This window comes from Entelurus aequoreus, linkage group LG05 (assembly GCF_033978785.1).
Source record: "Entelurus aequoreus isolate RoL-2023_Sb linkage group LG05, RoL_Eaeq_v1.1, whole genome shotgun sequence".
In the NCBI taxonomy this organism is placed as follows: Eukaryota; Metazoa; Chordata; class Actinopteri; order Syngnathiformes; family Syngnathidae; genus Entelurus; species Entelurus aequoreus.
Genome location: NC_084735.1, coordinates 22623105 through 22637170, shown reverse-complemented (window position 1 = coordinate 22637170; position 14066 = coordinate 22623105). Strand labels below are relative to the sequence as shown.

The window sequence follows — 14066 nt, the reverse complement described above, 5'->3', positions numbered from 1 at the left end:
GCAGGGTTTTGATGTGTAATTACCGTAGCATATAGGGGTTCCTGCTACCACGGAGGGGATTGTCGGGACAGAGATGACTGTTTGGGAACGCAAAGCGTCCCATTTATTAACAATAAATCTGTCAATCATTCAATCAAACTTTCACATCTTTGACATGGCGAACAGCATTTGTGCAGAGTACAAATAATACAACGCTGCAAAGTAATACAAAGTGCTCGCCTGTACGTTATCAAAATAACCAGCCTACCGGTATATGAAAAGTCAGTCTTTAATCATTGTGTCATCGTCTTCCTCCTGCGTACTAAAACCACCGAAATCCTCTTCGTCGGTGTCGGAGAAGAACAGGCCGTAAATAAGCCGCACCCTTGTATAAGCCGCAGGGACCAGAACGAGGGGAAAAAGTAGCGGCTTATAGTCCGGAAATTACGGTATATATGTAACGTTACTGTAGTGTAAATGAAGTATTTTTCACGTGTTATATACGTTCTACATCGCGAGCAATAATGTGTTTCCTCTTCATCCACCGTGTTTAAAGGTTACAGAAAGAGTGCACATTTTCCCACAAGTTGTTTATATTCAAACAAGGCAGGAATTGCTTGATTTCTGACCTCGTAACTGTAACGCTCATAACTTTTTATTTATTTCTTTATTCATTTATTTACAGACGGATATAATTTTGTATTTAGTTATTGTTTCTTTTGTTGATATCAAAGTCCAGTAACTCGGCTGCAACATCATTCCCAGCTCCCACTTCCAAGATAAAAGGAACACAGCGTTATCATACATCAAATTAAGGTATAGGCAGTAATGGGCAAGCTACTTGGAAAATGTGGTAAGCCAAGCTACAAGTTACTCTCGATTAAATGTAGCTAAGCGACAGGGGACGCTATCCCCAGAGAATTGTGGCAAGCTACACTACAAGCTACACGGCAAAAGTAGCTTTCTACATCAAATCTACATTTATATTAAATTACCTTCAGTATGACATGCACTCAGCGACAGACCCCCAATTAACGGCAATTATATATATGGGCCGACATGTGTAATATAGATGTTAATGTACTTGAGAGTGTACAAATGGACAACTACCTCTAGGGCAGTGGTTCTTAACCTTGTTGGAGGTACCGAACCCCACCAGTTTCATATGCGCATTCACCGAACTGTTCTTTAGTGACAAATAAAATGTTTTTTTTCAAATTCAAGACAAAGTTATATGTTTTTGGTAACACTTTAGTATGGGGAACATATGCTAAGTAACAAAGACTTAATTTAGAGTTATTTGGTTAGGGTTAAGGTTAGTGGGTTAGGGCCAGGGTTAAAGGGTAAGGGTTATAATAAGGCCATGCCGAATAAGGCTTTAATAAGTACTTAATAATGACTAATTAAGAGCCAATATGTTACTAATTTGCATGTTAATAAGCAACTAATTAATGGTGAATATGTTCCCCATACTAAAGTGTTACCATGATTTTTTTACTGGTGCACAAAATGAACCGTGCATGAACATCACCTTGTTCAAAGAACAAAACCAACACAGTGCATAAACTCACAACAAATTACACACCTGCAAATCAGTCTTGACTTCTGCTGTTGCCGTATCCGTAATACGCCGATAGGGAGAAGTTTTTATTTACACGATGAGTCGGGTGTGTCTTGACCTCCGCCGAACCCCTGAGCCCGACTCACCGAACCCCTATGGTTCGATCGAACCCAGGTTAATAACCACTGCTCTAGGGGTCCCTGCACCCCACTGTATGTATTTATTTTAGTTTTCCTTTTCTTTGACCCACCTCTATAATGTTATTCATTTTCTCTGCCTATAGTAAAAAAAAACAGCATCTATCTATATCTTGACAAAAAAAACAATGACTTGTGTTGTTTGGGGACTGTCGGTAATAGCTTTTCATTAACTCAACTCACCTTAAAACCTCTAAAGCAGGGGTTCTTAACCTGGGTTCGATCGAACCCTAGCGGTTCGGTGAGTCGGCCTCAGGGGTTCAGCGGAGTCTGCGCCGCGGAGGTCAAGACACACCCAACTCATCGTGTAAGTAAAAACTTCTCCCTATCGGCGTATTATGGATACCCCCAAACAATGTTATCTGTAATTTTCCATCTGATTTGCAGATGTGTAATTTGTTGTGAGTTCATGTGTTGGTTTTGTTCTTTGAACAAGGGGATGTTCATGCACGGTTCATTTTGTGCACCAGTAAAAAAAACATATAACTTTGTCTTGAATTAGCATTTTTTGTTTATTTATTTTTTCACTAAAGGGGTCGGTGAATGCACATAGGAAATTGGTGGGGTTCGGTACCTCCAATAAGGTTAAGAACCACTGCTCTAAAGGCTTTAGTGGACAGCACCTTTTAGCTCTTATTTCCAAAATTGTGTACACAACTGAATTGGGGTCTCATGGCCGCATATGTGGGCTTATGTGGACACTTATACTGCCATCTGGTGGTGTCAGAAGAGTATAACATACAATGGAATTTGGAGGGAAAAAAAGTGCAAAAATAAGAATTAGCATGTCACTAAACATGAAGTACACTGTTTGTGTACTTATGGACTAAGTACATCATATCAAAATATGATTCTTATTTTTTATTCTAATTAGGGTCCAATAAGCCCAAATAGCAAAGAGAAATAAAAAAGAAGCATGTAAACAAACAGCTTGGGCCTTAAGAGGTTTTTAATGAGCGTTTCCTGCACGTTGTCGTCATCACTAAAGGAAAAATGTAATGTGGGGGAGAAAATTCCTCTGCCATTTTCAAATATGTTTCCTTTTTTTTTGAGTCGTCAGCTTGAAGCGTCCCTCTGTCTCTGACTCCCTCGTCATGTGACATGAGTGCGTGACTGTTATGATTTCGCTTACTTGTTTCAATGACCCGCCTTATCTTGCCTCTGATTGGCCAGTCCGTAATGTTTCACCCTAACCTTAGCCAATTGTGACTCATCATACGAACATCAACCAATTATCATTGATTTTCTCCGTATGTATGGATGGTCTCATTCATTTTCTCTGTATTCACAGTCCACTTTCTCTCGTTATAGCTTGTAGCTTTGATGTAAGCTACCTAGCTACATGGGTCTAAAAAATCGTTAAGCTACAGGAATCGCTACTCGTTCAAAAAGCAGCGAAGCTACCACCAAGCTACTGGGAAATGTAGTTAAGCTATGTAGCTTGTTACCGCCCATCACTGGGAAATGTTGGTTTTGCATGATAAGGCCTCTTTAACTGAAAGTATTTTATCAACACTAATTGAATTAATTGTGTGAATGCTCCAAAGCATTCTTCTTCTTCTCCAGATTTTGGCGCGCTCTACCTTCCACATTTTTCACCCGATTCAAACCGTTCCAACTTCAAACTGTTCAGCCTATTTGGGAATCGCGGGCTTTCCCTTGACAAATTCCAAAAATTCCCAGACTTGCCAGAATTCCAGGTTTTCCGGGACATTTTTCCCATTGAAAATGAATTGGCCATTTTTAAAACTTCCACCATTTCCACATTTTTCAACCAATTCAAACCATTCCACCTTCAACATATTCCACTCATCCTGGAAATTCAAACCATCATTTTTCCAAGTTCAAAAAAATTCCAGGAATTCCAAGAATTCCCTTTTTTTCAAACCCTTTTTTCTGGCGACTACTCCTTCCACATTTTTCAACCCACTTCAATCGTTCCACCGTCCAAACATTCCTCTTAATCAGGACAAAAAAACAAAGTTGTTTTTTGAACTCGAAAAATTCCCAGTTATCCCGAATTCCTGGAATTCCTTAATGATAAATACCATTTCTCAATTAAAAATGTCAACATTTCTCGACTGATTTGAAAAATTCCAACACCAACCATTTCAACTCATTCAGAACATTCAAGCCTTTTAACATTTTCCAAAAAATTCCCGAAATTCCCAAATTTCCATGAAATTCCCATTAAAATCAATGGGACATTTCTCAAAGTTCCACAATTCCCACATTTTTCCTCCAATTCAAACCGTTCCAACTCCAAAATATTCAGCCTGTTCAAAATTGTGTGCTCTCCTTCAACAATTAAAAAAAAATTCCCGGATTTCCAAGAATTCCCAGTTTTCAGGGACATTTTCCCCATTTAAAATGAATTGTCCATTTTTAAACTTCCACAATTGTCCACATTTTTCAATCTATTCAAACCATTCCAACATCAACACGTTTCACTCATCCAACTAACACTTTCCCAAGATCTAAACCAAATTCCGTTTTTCCTGGAAATTCAAACCATTCCAACATTCAAACTATTCTTACATTCATACTACATTCTGTCAGGGTTTCAGTTCAACTTCAGCTCTGGAGCATTCACACGCAATTCCTTCAGGAATTGCTTCTTCTAGTTCATGATTATTTTTAGGATTATTTTATTCTATTCATGATTGTATTTGCCTTCTTGTAATTTTATCTACACTAATTGAATTAATTGTGTGAATGCTCCAAAGCATTCACACGTTTTTTTATTATTCAACTTCTTCTTCTTCTTCTCCAGATTTTGGCGCGCTCTACCTTCCACATTTTTCACCCGATTCAAACCGTTCCAACTTCAAACTGTTCAGCCAATTTGGGAATCGTGGGCTTTCCCTTGACAAATTCCAAAAATTCCCAGATTTGCCAGAATTCCAAGTTTTCCGTGACATTTTTCCCATTGAAAATGAATTGGCCATTTTTCAAACTTCCACCATTTCCACATTTTTCAACCGATTCAAATCATTCCACCTTCAACATATTCCACTCATCATGGAAATACAAACCATAATTTTTCCAAGTTCAAAAAAATTCCAGGAATTCCAAGAATTCCCTTTTTTTCAAACCCTTTTTTCTGGCGACTACTCCTTCCACATTTTTCAACCCACTTCAATCGTTCCACCGTCCAAACATTCCTCTTAATCAAGACAAGAAAAACAAAGTTGTTTTTTGAACTCGGAAAATTCTCAGTTATCCCGAATTCCTGGAATTCCTGAATACCATTTCTCAATTAAAAATGTCAACATTTCTCGACCGATTTGAAAAATTCCAACACCAACCATTTCAACTCATTCAGAACATTTCAAGCCTTTTAACATTTTCCAAAAAATTCCCGAAATTCCCAAATTTCCATGAAATTCCCATTGAAATCAACGGGACATTTCTCAAAGTTCCGCAATTCCCACATGTTTCATCAAATTCATACCTTCCACCATTTCCACATTTTTCAACCGATTCAAACAATTCCACTTTCAACATATTCCACTCATCCTGGAAATTCAAACTATAATTTTTCCAAATTCTAAAAATTTCCAGGAATTCAAAGAATTCCCTTTTTTCAAGCCCTTTTTTGACCCTTTTTTCTGGCGACTACTCCTTCCACATTTTTAACCCACTTCAATCGTTCCACCGTCCAAACATTCCTTTTAATCAGGACAAAAAAACCAAAGTTGTTTTTTTAAATCGAAAAATTCCCAGTTATCCCGAATTCCTGGAATTCCTTATTACCATTTCTCAATTAAAAATGTCAACATTTCTCCACCGATTTGAAAAATTCCAACACCAACCATTTCAACTCATTCAGAACATTCAAGCCTTTTAACATTTTCCAAAAATGTCCCGCTTTTCCCGAAATTTCCAAATTTCCATGAAATGCCCATTAAAATCAATGGGACATTTCTTAAAGTTCCACAATTCCCACATGTTTCGTCCAATTCAAACCTTCCACCATTTCCACATTTTTCAACCGATTCAAACAATTCCACCTTCAACATATTCCACTCATCCTGGAAATTCAAACTATCATTTTTCCAAATTCAAAAAATTTCCAGGAATTCCATTTTTTTCAAACCCTTTTTTGACCCTTTTTTCTGGCGACTACTCCTTCCACATTTTTCAACCCACTTCAACCGTTCCACCGTCCAAACATTCCTCTTAATCAGGACAAAAAAACCAAAGTTTTTTTTTAAGTCAAAAAATTCCCGGTTATCCCAAAATTCCTGGAATTCCTTAATACCATTTCTCAATTAAAAATGTCAACATTTCTCGACCGATTTGAAAAATTCCAACACCAACCATTTCAACTCATTCAGAACATTTCAAGCCTTTTAACATTTTCCAAAAAATTCCTGAAATTCCCAAATTTCCATGAAATTCCCATTGAAATCAATGGGACATTTCTCAAAGTTCCACAATTCCCACATGTTTCATCCAATTCATACCTTCCACCATTTCCACATTTTTCAACCGATTCAAACAATTCCACTTTCAACATATTCCACTCATCCTGGAAATTCAAACTATAATTTTTCCAAATTCAAAAAATGTCCAGGAATTCACAGAATTCCCTTTTTTCAAGCCCTTTTTTGACCCTTTTTTCTGGCGACTACTCCTTCCACATTTTTAACCCACTTCAATCGTTCCACCGTCCAAACATTCCTTTTAATCAGGACAAAAAAACCAAAGTTGTTTTTTTAAATCGAAAAATTCACAGTTATCCTGAATTCCTGGAATTCCTTAATACCATTTCTCAATTAAAAATGTCAACATTTCTCCACCGATTTGAAAAATTCCAACACCAACCATTTCAACTCATTCAGAACATTCAAGCCTTTTAACATTTTCCAAAAAATTCCCAAATTTCCATGAAATTCCCATTGAAATCAATGGGGCATTTCTCAAAGTTCCACAATTCCCACATGTTTCATCCAATTCAAACCGTTCCAACTCCAAAATATTCAGCCTGTTCAAAAATTGTGTGCTCTCCTTCAACAATTAAAAAAAAAATTCTCGGATTTCCAAAAATTCCAAGTTTTCAGGGACATTTTCCCCATTCAAAATGAATTGTCCATTTTTTAAACTTCCACAATTGTCCACATTTTTCGATTTTTCAAACCATTCCAACATCAACATGTTTCACTCATCCAACTAACACTTTCCCAAGATCCAAACCAAATTCCGTTTTTCCTGGAAATTCAAACCATTCCAACATTCAAACTATTCTTACCTTTTACACAAAATTCCTTCAGGAATTGCTTGTTCTAGTTCATGATTATTTTTTAGGATTATTTTATTCTATTCATGATTTTATTCGCCGCCTTGTAATGACATTAGTCGTTACTTCCTGCAGGGCTTGGAGGTGTCCAAACCGGGCCGCTACCAGGCTCTCACCTCAGATGTTAACTTCCTGGAGATGAGTGACTCTGGAGTTGAGTTCACCTCCTCGGGCCTCCCTCTGGACAGCGACACGGACGCCGTCACCTGCGCCTCCCACAAGCCCCTCCTCAGCGCTCATTACCTGGGTCGCCGTGACAGCCAGGAGGCCACCCTGGTCCCCGACGGCGACCTGAGCGCCGCCCGAACCCCCGATTCGGCCACGATTGCCAGCCCTGCTGCCTCCGGCAATCACTCATTCTCCGTGGCGTCGCCCGAGACGCCTCCGGTGGGTGGAGCCGGGTCCGCAGAAAGGGCGGGAGCTGCTGAGGATGGAGAAGAAGCTGGGCGGAAAGAGGAAGTGGCTCAGAGCACCTGAAAGGTTATCAACTCGGTCACACGCGTCCAACACAAGAACAATCATGGAGCCGGACATCAGTGTCAACAAGAAGAAGCTTTTCAACGAGCCTTTGCACTTAAAGCACAACAACAACAACGCGGGCAATGCATGCGTTTAACATAACCACGGATTGTTTAGACTAGGAAAGGACTGCATGTGAGCCAAAAAACTAGATTAGATGAAAAGTTCTCCCCTGGGACTTTGTTGAAGCAGCCCTTCTTGAACGATGAGAGGGGTGGACGTGAAACGCAATAGCGTAATAACTTACTTATACTGAACAAAAATATAAACACAACACTTTTGTTTTTGCTCCAATTTTTCACGGGTTTAACTAAAAGATCCAAAAATTTTACTAGATGAGCTTCCCTGAGACGGTTTCTCACAGTTTGTGCAGAAATTCTCTGGTTATGCAAACCAATTGTCCGGGCAGCTGGTCTCAGACGATCATGGAGGTGCGCCTGCTGGGTGTGGAGGTCCTGGGCTGGTGTGGTTACACGTGGTCCGCGGTTGTGAGGCCGGTTGGATGTACTGCCAAATTCTCTGTGCAATAATCACGCTGTTTAATCAGCATCTTTATATGCCACGCCTGTGAGGTGGGGATGGATTCTTGGCAAAGAAGAAATGCTCACTAACACAGATTTGTGAACAATATTTGGGAGGAATATGTAAAAGTTTTAGATCTTTGAGTTTAACCCGTGAAAAATGGGAGCGAAAACTTAAGTTTTGCGTTTATATTTTTGTTCAGTGTATATTTTGACACATACATACTCACTTTAGGGGGGTGGGGGGAGAAAATTCTAGAGGGTGGGGTGGGGGTGGGCCAGAGGTGTTAAAGGAAAAGGGTGTGAGAGGCAATGGCATAATAGCATTTTTGCTGTTAGTAAAGAACTATCCTGACACATACAGATTAAAAAGTAAACATTAACTTTGGGGGTGCGTGAAAAAAATAAAGTCTCTTAGGGGGGGGGCGTGAGAGAAAATAATTGAGAACCACTGGTATAAACGATGTGCATAGCGACAGGACCCTGATCGTTGCCCATGGAGACGATCCAAGCAAGCATCCACAGCCAAACACAAACAACGCCCCGTCCTGTCGGGTAGCAAAACGTTTTAAGGCCACAAACGTGAATGGAACAAACGTCAAATGGATTTATTACTCTCCACAGTCCTGTGGGCGGGAAAGTGAATGACACCAAAGACTAAATGAATAATCCACATCATAAATCCACTAATTGCAGCGCTTTGCAGCCATCAGGGAATCCCATACACACCCGCCAGCCCATGACAGCGTGTGTGTGTGTGTGTGTGTGTGTGTGTGTGTGTGTGTGTGCGCGATCTAATTAGTGATAACACAAACACATGTGTCAGGTCGCTGGAGGGGGAAAAGCACAACATTTTTAACTCCCATGCAAATAAGTAGCAGCTAATGTACTGTACATAAACACGACGCGGCGATACTTAGCGTATTTTTTGTATGGCATGTTTCTTATTCAAATATAAAAACACCGCTCGAGCTTGACTAATATAAGCAATATTCATGATAATAACACTGGGTTTAAGGCAGAAATATTTTTTTGAAAACATGACTTTTTCTGACTATTCTATTTACATCTATCTAATCGGCATGTTTATTACGTAATAAAAACACTTGCATATTATATTCCACTTAAAAGGGAAAACTACAAACCCAATTCCAGCTGTAAAGTCATTCAAAAATCACCATTTGTAAAACAACAGGACTTAGCATTCATTATATGTGTGTTTTGCTAGTATTTACTAACTATTGAGTGCACATACTGAATGCAAGTATTATAGATCTTAGTAATTTTGGTAGATTTAGTATTAATAAAGCTATAAACACACAAGCCGCCTTCGTTTTTTTAACGCCAAAGTTGCCGCCATATTGGTCAGGGCATGTCTGGACTATACTATATATGCATGGCTGCAATGCCCTTTTCACTTCTTTTGAAAGCTTATATAGAAGATGCACTGTCTCTAAAATGCTACCATGCACCGCTGGACGTGTTTACTTTAAATGTTAACACGGAAAGGTAAAAAAAGACACGATCGAAGTATTGCAGTCAAATGCAGTCCAATGTGATTAAGGGAGTTGATTCGGGACTTTTTTTTAAAAAGAAGGCAGCGTATTTCACGCTCCGTTAAACATGTTCCTAGTTAGTGAGTGCGCAACATTCGTAAAGTGTTTTTCATTTGTTGAAAATAACGCTTTGTGTGCATGCCGTGACAAATCACTTGCATAAATGTTTCATTAAATATACTCCCTGACGTTAACGCTTCGCTGTACAGTCACAAACTTAACGTCAGCTCCAGGGATGACTCACTGTTAATTATATTTAGATACCGAATACAACCTTTTGCATCCTGCGGAGTTTTTTATTGCTTCTCTTTTTCTGTATTTATGCTAATGATTCACTCCAATTAAATGGATTTTCAGCAGAATACAACAGGCGTGTTCTTTCTCACCTTTTCAATGCACTAAAAAGTGAAGTCGTAGTTTTTGCAGTCATTGTCAGACAAATTGAAGTTTGGATTTCTCACTATGAAACTATTTTATAACTGGTTTAACAAAGACTAGGATGTTTGATTGAGGGATTGACTGGTTTAAAAAGTCAAAAAGGGACAAGTTACAATGGCCCGACTCCCAATTGAAAGAAAGCAGGAGTAGGGGAAGGCAGATCAGTCCAAATATGATCAACACCAATTGTAGTATCAGTACTGGATCAATTTAAACATAAGATTGATATTTTTATTTAACATTATACAAATGTTATAATAAAAAGTTATTGTTAAAATGTTTCTATTTTTATTTGTTGTACATAATTTATATATATTAAATTGTTCACAAATTAGTGATAATACGCAAAAACGTTTGTTAATCAAAAAAAGTATTTTTTGTTTACATCAACCTTGAATTGTTTTTATTTTATACAATAAATCCTCTTTTTTTGTTTTGCTGTAAATCGAATATTTTTATAGATAGAACATTCACAACCTGTTCATGGCCTCCTTATTTAACACGAGAGCCCCTCAGATGAGAAACAACACCCACATAGTCACTTTTACACTTGTTTAATTCCATCTAGTAATGCTGTCTGAGGCTGAGCCAATCAGTGGCCACGATACTGAACAATGCGCTCTAATTGGTTTGGTCTCGTCTAGTGGAAAATACTACTGTGACATACATATTTTTAGTCAGTTTAATATCCTTAATTTAGGCCAGAAATACTTATAGGCTTACATTTTTTTGAAAAAGGGACTGTATTTATAAATAGATACATTCATAATAAACACTGTAATTTAATAATGTATTATTTTAAAAAAAAGCAATAATATTTGATGGAATTATGTATTTATTTAAAAACATTTTTAAATAATTATAATTTATTTATAAATATTTATATTTAATCTGAAATATTATTCATTTATAAATACATAAAATGTGCTTTAAAAAATTAAGCAATGCGCAATGTTGCGAGAGACAACTGTATTTATGAATACATATTAATATAGAACAATAATTATTTATAAATAAAAAAATAAATAAACATTATTTATGTATATCGTGTGTACCCCACCTTCCGCCCGAATGCAGCTGAGATAGGCTCCAGCACCCCCCGCGACCCCAAAAGGGACAAGCGGTAGAAAATGGATGGATTGATGGGTATTTCATAATAGAATAGAATAGAATAAAAAGTACTTTATTGATCCCTGGGGGAATTCAGCACCACAGTTCGCTCACAATAAACAATAAACACTTAGGTATTTTTTTTTACATGTGAATAATAGGGCGTTGGAAAGAGCACTTTGAGGAACTCCTGAACCCAAATACATCAGACACACCCTCCCTGATAGGAGCAGGGCCTGAGGATGATGGGGGATCGATGTCGATCTCTCGGGGTGAAGTCACTGAGGTAGTTAGACAACTCCACAGTGGCAAAGCTCCGGGGGTTGACGAGATCCGTCCAGAAATGCTGAAGGCTCTGGGTGTTGATGGGCTGTCTTGGTTGATACGCCTTTTCAACATTGCGTGGAAGTCTGGGACAGTGCCGAGGGAGTGGCAGACTGGGGTGGTGGTTCCCCTTTTCAAAAAGGGGGACCAGAGGGTGTGTGCTAATTACAGGGGTATCACACTACTCAGCCTCCCTGGGAAAGTTTACGCCAAGGTACTGGAAAGGAGGGTCCGGCCGATAGTCGAACCTCAGATTCAAGAGGAGCAATGTGGATTCCGTCCTGGTCGTGGAACAACTGACCAACTCTTCACGCTTGCGGGAATCCTGGAGAGGGCCTGGGAGTATGCCTATCCAGTCTACATGTGTTTTGTGGATTTGGAGAAGGCGTATGACCGCGTCCCTCGGGAGATCTTGTGGGAGGTGCTGAGGGAGTACGGAGTGAGGGGAACCCTGCTGAGGGCCATCCAATCTCTGTACAACCAAAGCGAGAGTTGTGTCCGGGTGCTTGGATGTAAGTCGGATCCGTTTCCAGTGGGGGTTGGTCTCCGCCAGGGCTGCGCTCTGTCACCTATCCTGTTTGTGATTTTCATGGACAGGGTTTCTAGGCGGAGTCGTGGCCATGGCGGAGAGGGTATACGTCTCGGGGGGCTAAAGGTTGCATCACTGCTGTTTGCAGATGATGTGGTCCTGATGGCACCTTCGGTTCGTGACCTTCAGCTCTCACTGGATCGGTTCGCAGCCGAGTGTTCAGCGGCTGGAATGAGGATCAGCATCTCCAAATCTGAGGCCATGGTTCTCAGCAGGAAACCGATGGTTTGTACAGTCCGGGTAGGGGACAGGACTCTGTCCCAGGTGGAGGAGTTTAAGTATCTCGGGGTCTTGTTCACGAGTGAGGGAAAGATGGAGAAGGAAATCAGCCGGAGAATCGGAGCAGCTGGGGCAGTATTGCAGTCTCTCTGCCGCACTGTTGTGACGAAACGGGAGCTGAGCCAGAAGGCAAAGCTCTCGGTCTACCGAGCTATCTACATTCCTACTCTCACCTATGGTCATGAAGTGTGGGTAATGACCGAAAGAATAAGATCGCGGATACAAGCGGCCGAAATGAGTTTCCTCAGAAGGGTGGCTGGCATCTCCCTTAGAGATAGGGTGAGAAGTGCAGTCACCCGAGAGAGACTCGGAGTAGAGCCGCTGCTCCTTCGCTTGGAAAGGAGCCAGCTTAGGTGGTTCGGGCATCTTGTGCGGATGCCTCACGAGCGTCTCCCTAGGGAGGTCCTCGTTGCACGTCCCACTGGGAGGAGGCCCCCTGGCAGGCCAAGGACCAGATGGGGGGATTACATCTCCTCTCTGGCCTGGGAACGCTTCAGGATTCCCCAGGAGGAAGTCGCAAATGTTGCTCTGGAGAGGGAAGTCTGGGGGTCTTTGCTGGAGCTGCTGTCCCCGCGACCCGATTCCGGATAAGCGGTTGAAGATGGATGGATGGATGGATGGATGTGAATAATATAAATACAGTCTATTATACAGCATTATTCACATGTGAATAACATAAATACAGTCTATAATACAGCATTATTCACATGTGAATAATAAAAAAACAGTTTATTATACAGCATTATTCACACATGAATAACATAAATACAGTCTATTATACAGCATTATTCACATGTGAATTACATAAATACAGTCTATTATACAGCATTATTCACATGTGAATAATATAAATACAGTCTATTATACAGCATTATTCACATGTGAATAACATAAATACAGTCTATTATACAGCATTATTCACAAGTGAATAACATAAATACAGTCTATTATACAGCATTATTCACATGTGAGTAATATAAATACAGTCTATTATACAGCATTATTCACTATTATTTAATAATGATTAATTATTTATTCATGAATACTGTCTTTTTGATTGATTGATTGAAACTTTTATTTGTAGATTGCACAGTACAGTACACATTCCGTACAATTGACCACTAAGTTAAGTTAAAGTTAAGTTAAAGTACCAATGATTGTCACACACACACTAGGTGTGGTGAAAGTTGTCCTCTGCATTTGATCCATCCCCTTGTTCACTCCCTGGGAGGTGAGGGGAGCTGTGAGCAGCAGTGGTGGCCGCGCCTGGGAATCATTTTGGTGATTTAACCCCCAATTCCAACCCTTGACCAATTGACCACTAAATGGTAACACCCGAATAAGTTTTTCAACTTGTTTAAGTCGGGGTCCACGTTAATCAACTCATGGTAGATGGTATGTTGTCCCTTGCCACATTGTGCATTGCTTAAATTTTTAAAGCACACTATTATTTTTGGCCTATATTAAGCATTTTTAACGCGAAAAATGCCTAAATTGTAGGGATGCCCGATAATGGCTTTTTTGCCGATATCCGATATTCCGATATTGTCCAACTCTTAATTACCGATACCGATATATACAGTCGTGGAATTAACACATTATTATGCCTAATTTGGACAACCAGGTATGGTGAAGATAAGGTCCTTTTAAAAAAAATAAAATAAGATAAATAAATTAAAAACATTTTCTTG

General features: G+C 39.5%; 1 protein-coding gene across 2 annotated transcripts in view; it reads left to right on the top strand.

The window, feature by feature from the left end:
* The window catches only part of LOC133650307 (uncharacterized), a 45594-nt gene extending 37275 nt beyond the window's left edge, over positions 1-8319 (top strand). For both annotated transcript variants that reach the window (XM_062047405.1, XM_062047406.1), the window contains one exon: positions 7115-8319. In XM_062047405.1, coding sequence (XP_061903389.1) covers positions 7115-7516 — 402 coding nt within the window. In that variant the 3' untranslated portion in view covers positions 7517-8319. The remainder of the gene's footprint in view (positions 1-7114) is intronic.
* Positions 8320-14066: the final 5747 nt, after the last annotated feature.